Below are 20449 nucleotides of genomic sequence, written 5' to 3' on the forward strand. Positions count from 1 at the left end.
AATGCATGATCTAATCTTAGGTGTGTAGGAAACTAAAACACAGATTGTTAATTTCGTCAAGACTCGACATAATGTAAATTGCACACCAAAACAGTAACATTCCAAAAAACACTGACCAATAAAACTACCAAATAATCAAATAACTTCCCACTATATTGCTGACCGTACTTACATCTTTACCAAAGCGTGGTCACAAGCAGGGTCAAGCAAAAAATGCGACTGACTACCGTTTGTCTTCATCGGCGACAGGTTTATGAGGTAGGGCGGTAAATAATATCGGAGAACGTCATGCAACATTCATACTTATTGTTGCGATACTACTGATGTATTTGGGAAAAGGAACTTTTATTAATTTTGTGGGATTGTGTGTGGATTTGGTGAGTGTGTTTTGGTGGGAAATGTTGGTTATATATGTACAGAAGAAAGTATTTATTAACTAGACTTACGTTATACCTGATGGACAAGATATTCTAATGACATAAAATATTTGTATTAATTCAACCTATGAAAAGATTTGATATGAAAAATAAATACTCACACCGTTTAAAATGAATTATTTTATACCGACAATTGTAATGAGTATAGAAAACACTGGTACTTACGTACTTATCCAGTTTAGCTGGAAGCCCACCCCAACATGCTTAGGTAAAGGCAGAGAGATATGCAATATAAACAATAAAATAAAAAAAAATACATAAAAAACTAATAATACCACTATACCACACAGTCAAAGAGAGTGAAAATTATTTTTCCTCCAAAAAACACAGCCTGTACATAACACCGTAAGTAGATTCCCACAAATGCCACTGAGCTGAGGGTTTATCGAGATATAGCTGGACAGCTGGCGCCGCTCTTACTGCTGGGGATGTCCAGAGGCTGGCATTGTATTGTTATTAAAAAAGTGGATATATTCTGCAACTACATACGTTTATTCCTGTAAGTATAACAAGTTACCTATTTTATACATACAGTTACACATACAGAACACAGACAATAAGAAAAATTAAAATAATTAGTGGGAAACTAACTCATGTGATGGAATTAGAAATTGAAATGCTGCATAATTTTTTTGAACTTACAACGCCATCTATGAGAAAAAGCATGAACTCGATCGTCATAAATGACCTACTAACTAAAACGCCAAGGGTCCGATATAATGTGTTTAGGGTCGCGGGTTTAATTCCCGTTACTATACGGCTTACTTATTCATTTACTTATTGGTATGTTAAATGTTAAAATATTGAATAACACCTATGAGTAAAAATGAAACTATATCGAATAGTTTTTCACATATTTTTATTCAACTTTTCGTCACGTGTCAAGCTTTTTTCCCAACTATGAATTAGTAGTACCACCGGTACCACCGGGTGCTTCTGCATAACTGACGTTCCATAAACTGAATACCTTTCTGACCTCCCTAACTCAGTTAAATTATTAAACTGCAGCAAATACTTCAGTATTTATTACTTGACCATACGGCCTAAATGCCCACTAAATCCTAATAAAACTCTCCACGTATCAATCAAATAAAATTCACAGACAGATGCGTTCCATATCCCAATAAAACCGATTCCTACTTAAATATCGATCAATAAGATGACACATTACATTACAATAATTAAATTTGTCCAAAAAATATGCACCCCCTAATATCGTAATATGGTTTTTCCCCAAATTCCGTATTTACCCAAAAATCCGTATCGCAAATCTGTTTAAACGGAACTATTTCTAGTGGATCCGTGTAAAGAGTGGTATGTGTTAGGGGGATTAATCAAATCATGGCGTAGATATAATCGAGTATTATGGTGGTTGAAGGAAAATGATGACGGCGTTTTTTTCCGCTTACCATTATTTTTATTCATGTGTTATTTTTATTTAGTTACGTCTCAGAGCAGTCGATTGCCATTCATTGATCGTCGAGAACAATTGTAGCATTCCGCCATTCTTATGACCTATTTCTAATTTTGAGGCACCTTTACCTTAAGAGTCACTTAGGCATTCAAATACACAATTAAATGACGACACACGTATTCTACGAAAACTAGCATAATCCAAAACTCCTTTACCGACCACAAAAAGAGCATTGAAATCCAACAATAAATCATACATTACCTGGTAGGGTTGCGACAGGCAATTTGTCATACACCCAGTGACGCGAACCGAAGAGATTTGAGCATCCCTTTTGCAAGAAATACTTAAATCCGACGAATACAAAAATGTTGTTATTGTTACGCTTATATGGTTTTTCGTTTATTTGCGAAATAATAATGGGGTTGTGGTTTTTTTGTGTGGATGGAAATAAGCTTTTTGATCTTTTGATGATGGTGGAGTCAATTTAGTTTGTAGGTTGTTGAGAGGTAATGTAAAGGTATTTCGTGTTGTTGTTGAATTTGTAGACAAATGTCTTTATGGCTAAATAATAAATAAAGACAAATTATTTATCTTCGTATTACAACGTGACCACGGGAACTAAGTATACATTTCAGAATTTTTGCAAGGTGAATTCGCGACCAACTTAGGCCACTGGCAGGCTTTTTGGACACAATTTTAAAGAACTGTTGACATCATCATATACAATCATTTTCTTATTCAGTAAATATGATTTACATACGTACGTTACTGTAACAAGTTATAAGGAAAATGAAAACATTTTTTTTTTTTTTTACAAAAATAACATGACATAAAAATCTGTTTATATTTTACCACCCACATACCCATCTTACTTGATTAACACATCATTAGCCATCGCCGTAGGGGTGAAATCGAACCTTTTTTTCCATGTTAATTAAACAGATTAAAGGCAGTGTCCGCATGACCTATTTTCACCCCACAGCATGCTTTCCCTCGAAGGGATGAAATAAGGGTAACGTTTGAGCGATTTTAAATAATAATGTTAATTAATTGAAGAAATATTGCTATCCAGGGATTTAATTGGACGTATCATTATCTCGGATTGTGGGTGCAAAAATATTTCGTTAATTAGTCTGATACAAGGTTTTTGCAATGTGTGTCAAAATCCAACGTACACGTTGAGTGGAGTTCAATTATATTCAATCGTACCCTGAATAAAATCCGAATTGAGTTTTTTTTTTTTTTTTTTGAAAACCGTTGGAAAATATTTTTGAATATAAATTACCAACTATGCAAAAAAATCATAAATACCCTTTTTTTTGTTGTCATATATTTTGTTAAAATAATTACAGTTACTAATCCATATTATAAAACCTTTCTCTAACACAATAATCGTTTTCAATTACAAAGGGCCCCATAAAAAATAATAGAACAATGTTGACAATGAATTTTAACAAGCTATTCAAATTAAGAGCTACATCGCCGTGGCTTTAAAACTCAAAGCCAGATGGGTCCAAAGCTGAAATTATCTCATTTCATTATATTATTATTTGAGGACAATTTCTGGGGCAATCTTGGATTCTTGCACCTGAGACCGAAGCAAGGAAGTGTAAACTGGAATTTTGAAACTGGAATCTTGATTATTTTTGAAAGAGAGACTTGTACGCAGTTTGAATTTGAAATGGCCAGTTCGATTATTCGATTTTTGAATTTGATTCAATTGAAATTGAATAACGTATTTTGTTTTAGATACTTTATTGGTTTTTATTATATTATCAACTACGAATTTATTTATGCAGGGAGTTGTCCGTATGTTCTTTCGGTTGACTGAATAAAATTTCATTTTACGCAATAAATAATTCGCCTAATGGCTATATCATGGCGACAAAAAAATAATCCCCAAAATCCAACATAACACGGCATACAAATCTTAACAAGGTAAGTCGTTACCCGTAAATACGACTAAATTTCTCTCGCTTATACTCCAACATTCAATATCCTAAAAGATTCTCTAACATCAAACCTTCACTAACATCACTCAAGGTAAAACCAACCTTACTGCTACCACATAAAGATTACACAACATGCAAATTAAATTGGTAAGAATGTAACCGCGAAAATCTGTTACCAACTTTTCCTTCACGAGCGCTCAAGCAAAAACCAACTTTATTCTCAACAGCGCAAGGTACTCCTAAACTGCAGAAGTCTTGGCAAAGGGTAAGTAAGTCCTTAATACAATTCGTGGGCACCTCGTCACGGAATTACGGGTGCGTTCACGTGTGAACCGGCTCTTACTGGTTTGGTGGAACCACCGGGTTTGCTGATTGTTGGGTGGGAAATTGGAAGAATACTGAAGTTTGGGAGGAAGAAATATAAATGAAACAAATTAGTAAAATTTTGGTTTCATTTTGGTTTTCATCTGGATAGAAGTAAACAATACTCGTATTTCGTCCCATATAGGTCTGTTATATCTCTTATGGTATATAGTCTTCAGTTTAGTTATCATATGACTTGGTGACTTCGAGCGCTATTGAAATCACATATAGAAAGCATTCTCATGTATATTTACAAGTATACCTAAGTATGGCTCACTCACTTACCTCACATAAACATCTTTACACATACTAAAAGTAGACAAAATAAAAAATCTAGTTTTAATAAAATACTGTCTTTAACTGTAAAAATTTTGACAATCTACAACAGTGGGAATACTTGAAGAAGCCTAAAACTACAAATTGTTTTCCCACCAAAAATATTACACAAAACCTATTTCCAGTTGAAAAAAAAATAATCATAACGTTTCATTACGCGCATAAAATATTCATGTGAACCCCATTTCTCTTTTGGTTGGAGAAAAACAAAAACGTATAGAATGGAACATCATTTTAGCCCCCATTTCCACGTAATATAAAACAAATGATTGTGGCGATACTCGTATTTTTTGCGGGAAAGCTGTTTTAGACGATCGGAACTTTTTAAAAATCTGACCGTCTTACCACAAAAACTTTTAAACGTCAGTTTATGCCTTGTCTAAAAAAATGACAAATTCTGACGTTGACATATGGTTCATTTTGCAGCCAAAATTTTATTAGACAAGCGTAAAACAGGGTTTAAAGTTTTTGTAGTAAGGCCCTAAATGTTTACTATTTTTTAATATACAGGTAAACTTGCCTACAGCTTTTTAATTGTGCATTACTTGTGAGTTTGTCAAGAATGTCAAACATACCATAAAAATCTATACTTTGTATTCAAATTGGTTCAATTTATCCAAGCGAAAGCGTTTTCAATCTTAGTTTTTTTACTTTTTTTTTGTTCGCAGGAATTGCTGAACGTCTTTGAAAAATTTTATTAATTTTAGATACCTAGCGGATTTATAGAGAGAGGTTGTACAAACCACTTTTATCAGGACTATTACTTTCATGCTTTAAGTTTTATGTAATCATAATGAGTAAAAATAAACATCGAGCTTCTATTTTTCGTGTGTAGAGACTCTAAGCTTGTGTTTTTAGTTCATTAAAGGTGCGTGCGCGCGGAAACAGTCGCCGCCGGATGCCTTTTCCAGCGGCAATGCTTTGGCGGCCTGATCAATGGAGTGCCGAGTAGGGTGACCAGAAAATATAAGAACAGTTTTGTTATTATATACCAGATATTTCACCAATCATTACCTGTTTGAATTAATAGTAAATAACTATATTTAGGTCTTCAGAAGAAGGCGTATTAATACATGTTAATTTACAAAGAAATATAAATTTTAAAAAATCTAGTAGGTATTTTTATTGTGGACAGAAAGTAAAAAAAATAAAGTCCCTAAAATAACAAATAGGGACTAATTACTGAGTGACGAATTATTCACGGACAAAATGTATTTTAATCATTAAACACATGCACTTGGAACTAAGAAATACTTGGACTTCCATTGCCATATTTTAATAAAACAGCAGTACAGCAAAAACTACGCTGCAGGGATAATATTGACAGGCTTACATCACATCATCATAGTCACCATACTTCTTTGACGTTTACCGCCCGCATAAACAATTACATACAAAACTGAAAGACCTCAGGGAGATATCTTTGTGACGAAATGATCAGCCTCACAGAAGGAAATCGTCAAAAGGTACATTAATGAGATGCGAGACTTTGACGTATCTTTCAAAAGGTAATCTTTGATAATACTCCGGGGATTTTATTGTATTGTGTTTTTTTTTTGTATTTGCATGCAAGAATGGTTGTGGATTTTCATTTGTTTTTTTAGGTGGTATGATGTTTTAATCTGGTAATGGAATAAGAATACGTAATGTATGTACTAGTTGTGTAAGATTCGAGAATCCCATTTTTCAATTCTCTGGAGGCCCTGGGGATATCTGAAGCTCAAAGGTAATATAAAAAAATAGATTAATATGAGCTTATTTATATTTAAGTAGGATACAATAATTAATAATGCCTCAATAGGATACAATAATGCCTCAAGACGAAAGTCTTCAACCAATGTGTGTTACCGGTGATGACTTACGGCACCGAAACGTGGTCTCTCTCTATCGGCCTCATCTCAAAACTCAAAGTCGCTCAACGAGCTATGGAGAGGGCTATGCTCGGTGTTTCTCTACGTGATCGAATCTGAAATGAGGAGATCCGTAGACGAACTAAAGTCACCGATATAGCCCACCGGATTAGCAAGTTGAAATGGCAATGGGCAGGCCATATTGCTCGCAGAGCAGATGGCCGATGGGGTCGAAAAGTGCTGGAGCGGAGACCAAGGACTAGCAAGCGCAGCACAGGACGTCCACCAACAAGGTGGACAGACGACCTTATAAAGGTCGCCGGAAGACGCTGGATGCAGGTCGCCTCCAACAGGTATCTGTGGAGATCTAAGGGGGATGCCTATATTCAGCATATATGATGATGGTGACAATAATTAACTGAATAATGTTAGCATTTTATCTGTTCAAACTTTTTCCAAAAGTAATAATATTACATAGCTCACATTTTGTTTTAATTTGTAGAAGGATTTGTTTTAATTTTGCTCTCCAAACGTCTGTTTATTCTACTATATGTTTATTCATACATAATATAAAATGATTTAAGTATATCGTTAAATCTAAATCTAACGATCTATTCACAGCGTCAGTTAAAAATAACTTTACTCCATAAACCTTCATCCTAAACCACGGTTAAATAAAATCACAGTTAAACTAGATTTGGTTCTAAAACGAGATTGTTACGGTCCAGATTGTTTCCTGTCCATTAACCCTTGTTTACGAACATGGAGAACAAAATGACTAGCGGAGGTGCCATAACGGAAAATCTCCTAAAAAAGTAGTGCGCCAAAATGCGAGTGAGTGAGGGATGAGGAACGTTACTAACTCTGCCCTTTTACGCTCTCTTTGGACCTGGTCATTTCTATATGGCAGGGTACGGAACCCTATTGTTTTCGCTCCTCTGTCCGTCCGTCCGTCCGTCCGTCTGTCACCAGGCTGTTATCTCATGAACCGTGATAGTTAGAGAGTTGAAATTTTCACAGATTATGTATTTATGTTGCCGTTATAACAACAAATACTGAAAACTAGAATAAAATAAATATTTTGCAGGGCATACAACAAACGCGATTTTTTTACTCGTTTTTGCTCTGGTACGGAACGCTTCGTGAGCGAGTCTGACTCGCACGTGGCTGGTTTTTTTGTAATAAAAAAATCATTGACAGAATGTCTCAAAAGAACTCGAAAGCCTCATTGGTTAACTCGTAACTGATAGTTTTGATCACACCCACCATATGAATTTGACCTAGAAGAAGGCGCCTGACCTACTTGCATTATGGTATCTCCATTCATATTTCCTTACTCCGTAGTTACAAACCATATTACTGCAATTTCCTTTCAGCGCCGCAACTTATTGAGTTTATTTTCTTTTTTCATGGGTCACTCTAAGAAAATATTCGGTTATTGGATTTTGGGGAAATGAGGGTCAATTTTATATGTATTAGAAAGGTGTGTCTTGGTAAATTGGAATATTGCTTCTATTTTTTCCCTTCATCGATTTATAAAAGATTTTTTTTCAGCAAACTTTACGTGTTATGAAAAAATAGTTTTGATGGTAGAAGATTTCTTTGCAAACGTATAGATAGGTATTAATGAATTTTTAGCGTAAGGAATTTCAAATTCAATCATTTATTAGAATTGCTAGAAATACGCATTATGAATTGAACATACTTTCATTGAACTACGAAAAACTATCTATCTATTAAATAATAAATAGTTCCCACACAGCGTTTTTTCCCCTGTGAAAGTACAATTAATAAAGGTCCATTATAGTAGTAGTACAATTAAATATTTACTTTTTTCAATATTTCGCTACGAAACACCAAAAGAGCAAAACAAAAACAACAGTAAATAAACACAAACAATTATGTAGGTCTGTGTAACACATAAACTAGTAGCCTATAAATCGACTTTCATTGACGCATGCCCTTAGCTACAAATAAATAAATAACATTACCACCTGAAATAAAAGAACGATAAACGAGGGTAGTCCTGAAACGTATTTAATTCCGTTTGGGGACCGTCTCGGTGCACAAATGGCTTCATTTACGATTTTTATTTCCGACCAGTGTTGGGATTAGGGGATTAAATAGTGAAGTTATCGATAAAGTTGGTGATTAGAAGAAATCGCACTAAAATCTTTAACCACAAATGAGCTTACGACAATTTTTTAAAAAATAAGTAAGAGAAATATTTAGGTGCCTACATAAAAGTATAACTTAATAGAGCTGTAAATATTTTTGGTAAAAGTGCGTAAAAATAAAATGAATATTAATATTATGTATAAAATAATATTGTTTGGCAATTATTCTCAGAGTTAGTAATATCACACCGAAAAAATAACAATTACTGAAAATCGTCATAATAATTCCATGAATAGTACCAAACAATTAACTAATCCATCGATATCGACTTCCCCCTACCCTATTTATAATAACCTCGATCCGTGTATTGAGATTAACTTGTTTTTATAGCATTAGGTTAGTGTACATTAAATTTTACTATCACGCTTCATTGCTGAATCGGAGGTAAGCAGAGACAATGAAACAGAATGTTCTAACTACACTCTTTTGCAAAAAACAAGGGCAATTTAGAAAAACTTTACGGTTTTAAGGCATATATTTTTCCCCAGCGGAGCCTAGCAGGGCCAAGGTCTGCCGGGGCTGCGGGATTGTTCGAAACAGTTACCGCGACTCTGGTACATAAAAGGCCTGAGAAGGAATATGATGGGTTATAGTCAGTAAGAGTCTGACACTCCCTCACGCTGCTAACTCAAAACGGGAGGGGTAATTGATAAATTTGCCATCAAAAAAGGACTACATATATATTTGTTTTAATAGGTTTTTAAGGAATGGAATATATCACTTGTGTATAAAGGGTTAGAGTGACGTATCGAGACGTTTGTTGAACAGCACCACTTAGCTAAAATTGGCCTTATAGGTCAGAGTAGTGATAGTCCTCCAAATTGTGTTTATTTATGATAGAAAGTTAGTTACATGGTTTTCACAAACCATGTACAATGGCGCAAATATATATAAAGTCTATAAAACCGAGTTTTTCTAAACTGCCCGTTTTTTTGCAAAGAAGTGTATTTATTTTAACTTCCCAGGTATATTGAGTCGTTAATGGAAAGAAAGAAAGAAAACAGAGTCGTTTAAGTCGGGTTTGAACGTTAGAATAGTACTAAATGTAGTTATAATTTAAAAAGATTGAGCTATCTTTGGTCGGTTTGAGAAAATTAGTTAATAATACTGGTTGTGCGAATCGGGCGAAAAGTATTTTACATTTAAGTATTCTCATAATTATAAGAAGAAAACTTTCATTTTAGACATTTTAGTAAATATTCTGATCTATAGTGATGGATAAGGTACTTATAGCGCAACTTGTTTAACTAACAAACAAAACAAAAAAAAACTATCTACGTAGCTATGATAAACGGCTTTAAAACCGTGTCCAAGATCCCAAAATTTTTAATTGAATCCAAAAATGTTCTCTGACTCACAGGTAGTTAATAATAATCAAAATTGTCCACCTAAAATATGCCTCTGGACCCTTACAATAAACATTCCTCACGTATGTATATCTAAAACAATCAATATAATGAAAGCCGACCCGGCGACTAATTAATCGGATGAACGACTTTCAATAATCCCGCACGGTTCGGTTAGTGAAAAATCGTGCGGACACATCCAGTTTCATCCGGTATTGTCCGGTTTCATCCGAAAAGAATTCCGTGTAACTGACCGCTTTAATTGGGCTGCCGTTTGAATAGAACCGCGTGTTTTGATCTAGATAATTGACTGAAAAGAGGGTGAAAATATGAATTATTTTTTGTGTTTGAGGAAGAAAATTAGAGGCAGTTGAAAATTGCGATTTTATGATTTCGTAAATTTTTAAACAAAAAGTAAGTAATAGGAAAAATTATATCAAATTATGATCACAAAGACAACATACCCAATACACATTACAATAGAGATAGATAAAGATAGAGATAGTAAATACGATACCAGTTTAAAGAAGAAAATAGTTAATTTACATTTTAAGAAACCTGCAGTTGTATGCCAGATCCTAGTACAACTGACTACAATAGTTGCAACTCTGAAAAACTACAAGGAAATTGTACCAAGAGCTAGTCTGTTTCTTCTACTGCAAGAAACACTGAAACACTAATAAAACACAGGTGCACAAATCAGCCTCCAGCGATTCAGAAAAGCGGGCTCATAAAAGAAAAAAACCGTCTTCAAACCATCACCCTTATCCGAGTTTATGGCCCTATTATGAAATGGTCTTTATGCTCTATTTTATTGCTAAAAGACTTAGGTAATTACGTCACGCCGCAGTGCAAAGATGAGATTTTGACTGAAAGACCTATTAAAAGTTTTTAATATTCCGGTCAGAGACTATTAAAATGTTTGATTGGATTTTGTTTAAGTGTGGTTATGGGATTATGGCTTTGTTCCACTTTAGATAGGTTTAATTGCATTATTCCTAATTGGAGAACCACAACGGTTAAAACTTCTAGAATTAGTTTAGGAATCATTAAGATGGCCTTTGCTTAAATAATAACAGTGTAAAATTCTGTTTTTCGTTATTATACCGCTACTGTCAAAAGCGTATATAATTTTTGGCATAGGTCTTATTAAAATCCTCTGCTTGGGCATAGGTTTCAAATTTATCCAAAAACATTGCAAAAAATCTGACATATCAAAAATCATTTAACCATCACATAGATACAAATACAGGCTGTATCCAAAACCCCTGTCATTTATGATAAAATAAAACCTTTTTTTATTTATACCTTAGCGACCGTCATTAAAGCATGTTTTCCATCAAGTCAGTCCCCTGTCGCGCATAAACAATAGATATAAAACGAGCCAAGTGGAACACCCTTTGTACAGAGTCGGCTTGTCATGCCTGTCATACAGGGGTTTGATTTCTGTGCGAGGAATTTTCTTGAGCGTTTTCCTGTAGGTGAAATATGATTGTGTAGCGTTGGCTTAAAAGTGCTGATGTAGGAATCCATAAGGCTTCGACACATAGACATTTCAATGAATTACATTGTAAACCAAAACAAATAATTTTAAACCCGTATTTGTTCAGAAATAATGTGCACAGAGAATGTGGTATAAAAATAATGACAAGGTTATGTCACCATTTCATTAAAGTTGTCTCAAAAGGGATTCAGCGGGCTTCGGCCCCACGTTCGCCTTCCCATAATCCGGGACTCTATAGCGTCGTGGTCGAATAGAGACACAAAAATAATATATGTATGAGATACAAAAATATGTTCTCTAAATTGAAACTGCTCATAACTGGTGCCAACATAATCAGCTCGGTATGGGACAACAATCAGTCGGTACCAATGACAAGTCAAAAATACTATTCTTAGTAATAAAAACAGCCTGTATAGAGAAACCCATTTAGTGCATTTGTAGTAGTTGAATGGTTGTCCAGTGCGAATCAATCACAAGTCTGCGCCCGACACCTGATGCTCAGTGTGTGTATGTGTATGTAAATATTGTGCACAGCGTATTCAAAGTTACATTGTAGGTTCGTAGATCGAAAGGGTTAACAAATCAGAATACAAATATACCTGTTTTGCCTTTGTCAGGATTCAATATCAAAGCATTATGTACAAAATCGAAAAAAAAAACACTTCTTTTTAATGTTACTTGTTCTGAACCAATCGGGAAAAAATCTATCTGCCTGTCTGCCCGGTTTTTACGCTAAAACTGGACTGAACTGAATAATGTCCGAAAAAGGACAGGCTATTTTTTATTCAGCTGTGGGAGATAGTTTCCCCAGGACGTGGGTGTAACCGCGAGGAACTGCTAGTTATTCAACAAAACAGATCACCGAAAACATTAACTATTTCTTACCACTAAATTTCTTACCCATTTCCAACAAATTCAAACCACAATAATGACAAAATCGTCCACATTAGGTTCACGCCATATACAAAATGTAACGTAACTAAAAAGAATTATCTTTCAAATGCCCGCAATAAAGAAAATCAGTTAATAAGGTAATGTCACGAACCTTTGATACAGAGAACGGTACGTAGATTATGATAATGAGGTAGACTGGACACGCTGTAATAGTAGTAATAGGTGGCTAACATTCATGATTAAAAACTGCTTTGTTTCATTTCTAAATACGCCAGCGCTAGGTGCTTACACATCTTTCAAGATCATAAAATATACTAAGTAGATAAATAGTAGGTAATAAAAAAATAGACAAGATATTTTAACAATTTGGTGGCTACTTATCAGCAGAAATGAAATGATTTCAAAATAGTGGAATAAAATAAATAATTAAAATAAATTCATTTCAGGTAATCATAACGCATATTGTTATCTACATTGTGAATGGATTGGTGGATTTGCATTATACAATTCTTTGACTGATTCAACACACTTCAATGCACGCAGGTAAAACCTCCGCCCACTGATCGTACTCGTCGCCTCTACCAATATTTCTCATACTCTTTGCCACCATAACGTTAGTTTATTTTTGCTTTATTGGCGTTTCCTTACAATATAGTACTGCAGCGAGGTAGCGTGATCAACCGCCATTTGTTAGAAGTCGGACATCGGACGAGCAAATAACTTAAAACGAAGATTCATTAGGTTTTAAATTGATAAGCAATAACTTTGTGCAGTATTTTTATTATTATTTTGTGGTAACATTCTATAGCCTGTCAGTTACTTTAAAAACAAAATTACGTAACAATAACATTTTGTAACTTAATTATTAAGTTACAAAATGTTTGGGGTTTGTTTAGTTTTATTTATCGACATTAGCAGACCTGAAAAACATCAATTATCAACATATTTTTTTTATATTCGTACAATAATTAATAATCAGCATTCTTAAGTGATGATCCTACATGCATGCGCTTTTTTATTCAAAAGAATTTTTTTAGTAAGTGTGTAGGTTACAAAGTTACAAAAATAAAAAAATACTGTCCTTAAGTATAGTTATTTAAAACACTAGAATATCTCGTAAAGGATTTTCGCATATCTTCGGTAATCTCTGAGGTCCACGTAACTTGTTTATGAGTTCAAACACAGGTTTTAGTTCGTCTTGAGTCACCCCCTGAAAAACAAAACCCTTATTATCCTGAACTGTCTCAAAATTAAGCTGTGCATAATATGTAGGTACTATGTCGTCTGGAATTAACATTATATTGTTAAAATATATTCAGGTATTTGCTATAGACTGTTGGATATTTTATAATTTAGTGAAATTGTATAATATTCATTACCTGTTTCCGCCGGTAGATGACCACCGCTATCATTCTTCCCCACAACATTTGCATCAGAAACGGCTTCGATCCTTCCACTTGCAGGAGATGGAGCTGCATCATCGCGTCATGTTTTAAGGCTTTATCTGTCAAGTAAAATACAATACATAATGTAAACACGTAGGAAGTAGTATTCATCAAAGGTGCTCGGGGCTAGATAATAGCCACTTAGCGCGGTCGGTTCATGGATAAGTCACCATCTCATAATGTCGAATTACTCCGTGTTTCTGCTGTCATTTGAACATATTTGACAGCTATTACGGGTAGTTAGAGCCCAAAGACTTACCAGGAATATTGAGCTGCCCAACTAACTGAGTCAAGGAATTCAGGTAGACAGTCAATTCTTGTAAAATATTGGTACTCATCTGTGTCCAGTTAAACTTGAAATTGACCCCATATAGTTAAGAAAAGGCTAGGCAGATGATACTACAGGTTTAGGGTTCATCATATAATATTCGTACCTACTAGTACTGGGTCACGTTCAAATCGTATTTAAACTAAAAAGGCTAAGTAGATCTATCATAATTACAAGAACCAACCAAGAACTCACGTATATCATTCTTGCCAATATCCAGAGAGATGACTTGCTGGAAGCATCCATTCACTCCTTCTATGGATTTGGACCAGACATCGAACGGGTTCTCTGTGTGGTAACGCTGACGTACTATGAACCCTTTTGAATCTTTGGGCATCAGTTTCTTGGGGGATTCTACTGTTTTGTTTATCAGCCATCTTAGACTAGCCTGTGAAAAAGAGATAATTGTTATTTGTAATACATAATATATGTATATAGATAGGTATGAATAAATATGAAATTTAACTTCAGTCTTAACTTTAATTTGTATTAACTAGGGGCCCGTCCGTATGTATTAGGTATTAGGTATTTTCATATATTACGTCTATCTATTCTCGATATTGGTTGAAAATTCCATAAAAATCCGTGCAGTACCTACATTTAGATTTTTTACTGAAAGAGCACGGTGTAGAACTTTTTTTATGACTTAGTAATTAATTTAATAATATTTTTTCAAGCCATTGCTACATATTTTTAACCCCCGACGCAAAAACGACGGGGTGTTATAAGTTTGACGTGTCTGTGTGTGTGTGTGTGTGTGTGTGTGTGTGTATGTGGCATCGTAGCTCCCAAACGGATGATCCGATTGTAATGCGGTTTTTTTTGTTTAAAAGGAGTGTCATTCGGGAGTGTTCTTAGCTATGTTTGGTGGAAATCGGTTCAGGTCTTCAAGATCATCAGCTCGTTTGTTAGGTGTGAGAAGAATGTTACACGCTCAGTTTACTTGCAAGCATGTGTGGGATCTGAAATTTGAAACACTAATGTCTTCTGGAACCACCGAGCTGGTCTGCTGTTAGGGCACGAAGGTAGGAGACGTAACCCTGAACTGCCTTTTAGTAAACCCATCGAGTTTGGGCTCGTTGAATTTGTCTTGACTAGTTCTCTTCAATTGACGAGAACCTGATACTGGAAATGGGATGTGGCGGATGAAACCCTGGAATGCCGGAATGAAACGGATAAACCGATTTATATCTTCGCTGAAAATCTAGAATGACCAAAGGTTTATGTTTCCTCAATCTGTGCAATTCTCCCAGAGCCAGTATGTTATGAGGATTGTTAAACAGCATCCTTTGTCCGAGATCGCATAGAGCGACCCCATCTTAAAATAAAAGAAATTAACTGAAAGAAGAAAAAATTAAGGAGCTCCTTCAAAAAGCATGAAATAAAATTAAATTATAAATTTAAAAAAAACCCCGACCCAAAAAAAGTACGCAATTAGTATGACAAAAGGTTAAAAACGATAAACCCTATAAAAAGCAAAAAATAACTTTTAACACTACGTAAGTACCAACTAAAGCATGTCAGACTAAACTAAATTTTGACGTGTCGGGGGACCGCTTTTTACCTTCAAAAACACTTACATAAATCAAATGATACCTACCTAATTACAACATTCGTATAAAACAAAATTATATACACAGTTATAAGTAGTATATACTTAATTACTTCTAACGTTAGGCTAATAAATTAGAGCGGTCCCCCGACACGACAAAATTTAGTTTAGTCTGACATGCTTTAGTTGGTACTTACGTAGTGTTAAAAGTTATTTTTTGCTTTTTATAGGGTTTAGCGTTTTTAACCTTTTGTCATACTAATTGCGTACTTTTTTTGGGTCGGGGGTTTTTTTAAATTTATAATTTAATTTTATTTCCTGGTGCTTTTGAAAAGATGCTCAGTTATTTAAAATATGAACTTTAAGTTAATGTTTTCATTCAATGCATAAAAAAGACTTATAATTAATGAGACAATTATAAACATAGCGCCTTAAAATTGAGCAAATTACTGGCACTGAATAATTTAAAGAATATACTAAGATATTCTTACCCCATCAGTTTCACTAATCTCCACCTTGTAACATGTAACCTGTTTCTCAGGGAACAATTTTTCAGGAATAATAGCCACCACCTGCCATTCTCCGATCACATCCTTCAAATTAAAGTTGGCCTGAAAATTATCACACTTGGTACCATTGCTAATACCTTCGCAATTCACCAGGGTTATAACGAAAAGAATGAGAAAAGGTGTCATGTTGAAATGATGTTTCAGACGAAAGTGGAATTTTAGATTAAATTTTGTGAATGAAGTTAGTTGGTTATCACATAGCGTTATGAACGAATAGACTGGACAAATATGAGGAAAATTAAGAAACAACATCCATCAACCGTACTATATGTCGAAATTTATCCACAGACTAAGTCCCTAAAGGATGTGGATAATCGAGTTAAAATTAAAGAGTTTAAAGTGTACATTCCCTCGTAGTCTCCTAGATTTACCTACATAATAACTAAAATACAGTGGACATATTCATACGTATATTCGCGGTTCAAAAATTCAAGAATAATGTTGTAGTACTGTAAAGTTGTTATTTATAAATAGTTGTAGATTGACTAAATACGAGTATGTAATACAAATAAAAAAAATATAGGTACTGTTTTGACTAGACTGTAGATAACTTTAAAAAAGTCCATTCTAACATATTCTAAGTTCTATAACAATGAGCTATGAACCCGTCGTGTGGGCGATAATCTTACGTGCAAATAATTGAATAATTTCTTAATGTCAGCAAGTCTGGCGACTGACACGCTTTGAAACAATTACTCAATTTGTGTCACGGAATAACTGGCCTATATGAGTTGTCCTAATTCTGTGGGTTCATTCACAAGATTCTCAGATATCCTTGTGAAGATCTTTGAACTTGTATGTCTGGTGCATGATCAAAATTAATCTGTACTAATATTATTTTTACTTAATTTGAGATTCTTTTAAATCTTTACAAGCTACAAGCCTATAGAAAGCCCACGTCATGGGTGCCATTTCCATGACTCGGACAAAAGTCATAGTCTTCCTCTATATTAAATAGGCTATAATATACCTACTGTTAGTTATGAAAGAATTTATCAAATCGGAACAATACCTAGTTCCTGAAATTCCATGTTCAAAAAACTATTCAGCCTGCTAATATTAGAATACATTTGTTTTTTTTTAGAGATAAGATAAAGGTAAGACAAGTCACCTTTGACTATTCTTGCAAAACCAAAGTACTTCTACTAAGGAAGTATTATCGTCAGCAAGTATACACACTAAAAAGGAAACAAAATCCCTAAATGGACAAAGGAAGCCATTTTAACAATAAAAACCGAGCTTTAGAATTTTCTTTAAAATCGCCATTTTCCCATTCAAAAACATCTCAAGAATTATCTGAGTTCCCATACAAAAACATGGTCATTGTTTAAAAAGTCAAAACCGACATAGATTTAGTTGAACAAAGGCAGTAAAAACGGTTTATAGACTTGTTATTGCTGTCCCAACGGACAGTAGGGGTGGGACAAATAGAAGGAATAAGGCGATTTGAAAAGATTTGCTTTATTTTGTACCTTTACATAAATCTCATAAATAGTTAAATAGTATTTTCCAACTATTTTATAACGATAATAAAATAGTTTAAAAATAATATTGATACTAAAACAATAAAAAAAAATATATCAGTGTTAATATTTTACAACTACATAAAATAATAATGAGAAGCAGACCTCATTAAATAAACTCCAAACTAGATAATTTTGCTTTTTCGAAAAAACATTGCATTTAAACAAAAATAAACCGTAATATATGTAGGTAAATTAAACTGAATAGGTTAGCGTAATAGAGAAACAGTTATTGTGATGATAGAAACAATCAAATAAATACAAAAATCAATCTCATTTCATTCCGCAGAATTTCGCTTATAACTTGTACCGTATCCTACAAACGAATCGGTGGAAACAGATTTTAATGTATCCTATGAAAATCTTCATTCAAAAGCTCTTTCCCTATGAATTTTAATATAAATCTCGAATTGGGAGTTTATTAGCGTTGGACGAATACTAATAAATGTGAAAATTATGTATTCTGACGTTCAATGGATATTTACGAGAGTTTCTTGGAATTATTGGAATCTGAAGAAGCTTGAGTAAAATAAAATGAATGACGCATTACTTTGTACTCTTATTTTAAGTTTAACGTGATATATACCTACTTACTTCAAGAAGATCCTACTTATATTATAAATGTGAAAGTTTGTGAGAATGTATGGATGTATGTTTGTTATTCAATCACGCAAAAACGGCTGGACCGATTTGATTGAAATTTGGTATGTAGATAGTTGACACCCTGGATTAACACATAGGCTACTTATTATCAACATACTACGCGGGCGAAGCCGCTGGCGGAAGCTAGTTTTAAATAACTCAGTCATTCAGATTTCCAAAAAGAGGTTGGCAGCCTACGTCCAGATTCTATCCGCAACATTTTTCAGGTTTTTAAATACGATGTTCCGTGGAGTCAGATGACCTGAAAATAAAAAGTGTATTTGTATTGTATTATGTTGAGGAATGGTGACGTTTTTGATTTGTATTTATTAACGCAAATAAATAATATCAACAAAATTAATTGCTTTTTTCACTAACTCTAAAATGACCTTATAATTTTTGTCATCAAAAACAAAAATGTCAGTAATTAATCTTACCCTTTCACGAGCTGTTAGTCTCGTGGAAGGATTTAAAGTTTGCGGCTCATTAACTGCGAATATTTCATAAGGTACCTACGTACCTAGGTGAAGGGTTACCCGTCAGCATTTAGGTGACATCGAAGATTATTTTTAATGGCTTATTTTTTTATTTTAGAGACAAGTTAATTAAGTATCCGGTTAATTACCCGTTTTGTCTACAAAATATTGAAATATAATTATAAAAATATTAGAATTAATGATACGCAAGTTTGAGTAGTGGTGGATGCAGGTTACTGAAGGCCGTTCAAAGTATCGAACCTTGGGCGAGACCTTTTTCCAGCTATGGACATCTTTCGGCTGAAACGATGACTGGAAGTCTTTAGTTGGTCAATGAAGGCCGGTAGCATATCGATATACAAGTTACCAAATCGGTCTATATGCTATATTTATTTTATTTATATATGTTATATAAATAAAACCAAGTCTGTTTCGTCAAGGTTCAATTCAAAATCAATCTTGCTCTCTCGTTCTTCCCAATACTGAACTAAGATCAATTTCCCTTACACTGCCAATATACTTACATACATACATACAAATACTAATAGTATTCGAGTGCCAGTGCCAGAGTGTCAGTCAGTCACAGTTAACGATGACATGTAGAACGTCTTCAAACGTTGCAATCAGAACACCGATGTCGTTTATTGAAATCTCTGCCCTCATGTTACAGAGTAGGGTGGGATAGAGAGATCTTAAATTATAGTTCTGTAGAGATTCAATTTTATAATTATCAAATTATTTTTTATATTCTTTATTTTCCAGTTTTATCTTTAACATAATAAATTGGTCGGCCTTTCAATTTAACTCTTGACATATTGTTCTTATAAAAGGAAATCGAAAAAGACTGAAACAGCAGGTCCATTATTATTTATAGGCAAAACTTTAATACACCTGTAGTTATCTGTTACACATATAAAAGATTACTAAGAGATAATGAAAACTATAAACCCCCTGGGGGACCATATTTTTTTTATTTGTAAATAACTTCATAAAAAAAACCTTAACTTTAATTTATACACAGATTCTAACATTCATTTAGTTACATAACAAAAATAGTACTCCAAAACCTTTTATACAAAATAACTTAATAACTTGCACTCTCTGTCCCAACCTACTCTGTAGTCGAAGATGATTGTCACCGATAGAGGGCGTCAGTTCGTAAAGTTTTACGATCACTTCCGACACGAGACTGCCTCTTTAGTAATCTGCTAGGGGAACTAGTATAGGGGCACCTAATGTGTAACACTAGTTGTGGTGATGTTTCACTCCTCACTAACAGAGAAAAACTATGGTTGGTACTAAGTACCAACAATAAAGGCTATATAAGGCAGGTATCTAAGGCTATCATTTGATAAGTGTAGGCAACATAAACTTAGGTAAGTACGTAAAAGTTAAACATCACTGTCACCCAGAGAAAGTTTTCATATTACAAAGCTATATAGAAGTAATCGCTTATAGCCGACTAGCGGTTTCCTGCGGTGTCACCCGCGATCCGTGGAACCTACTTCCCGGACCTATAGTAGGCTATACTACCAAGGGATACTGTAGTTTCTCAACAGTGAACAAATTTTTAATCGTTTTAGTAGTTTTGGAACATTTTAGTTACAAATAAACAAAACCAACTCGTACTATTAATTAGG

At 34.2% G+C, this 20449-nt stretch overlaps 1 protein-coding gene across 1 annotated transcript; it reads right to left on the reverse strand.

Moving 5' to 3' along the window:
• Positions 1–13154: 13154 nt before the first annotated feature.
• Positions 13155–16340, reverse strand: LOC124640845. Its single transcript, XM_047178781.1, has 4 exons — positions 16091–16340; positions 14243–14435; positions 13654–13778; positions 13155–13484 (listed from the first exon to the last, which is right to left on the reverse strand). Exons 1-4 carry the CDS (start codon positions 16292–16294, stop codon positions 13371–13373), a joined length of 636 nt encoding a protein of 211 aa, XP_047034737.1. The 5' UTR covers positions 16295–16340; the 3' UTR covers positions 13155–13370.
• Positions 16341–20449: the final 4109 nt, after the last annotated feature.

The sequence above is a fragment of the Helicoverpa zea genome, chromosome 21 (genome assembly GCF_022581195.2).
Source record: "Helicoverpa zea isolate HzStark_Cry1AcR chromosome 21, ilHelZeax1.1, whole genome shotgun sequence".
Taxonomy (NCBI): domain Eukaryota; kingdom Metazoa; phylum Arthropoda; class Insecta; order Lepidoptera; family Noctuidae; genus Helicoverpa; species Helicoverpa zea.

Excerpts from the sequence above, each read along its gene's own strand:
- LOC124640845 (XM_047178781.1), bottom strand. The coding sequence starts at position 16,294 with ATGACACCTTTTCTCATTCTTTTCGTTATAACCCTGGTGAATTGCGAA. Across the intron at positions 14,436-16,090 it reads AGATTAGTGAAACTGATGGG|GCTAGTCTAAGATGGCTGAT; the intron begins GTAAGAATATCT and ends TCTTTTTCACAG. Across the intron at positions 13,485-13,653 it reads TCATCTACCGGCGGAAACAG|GGGGTGACTCAAGACGAACT; the intron begins GTAATGAATATT and ends TTTGTTTTTCAG.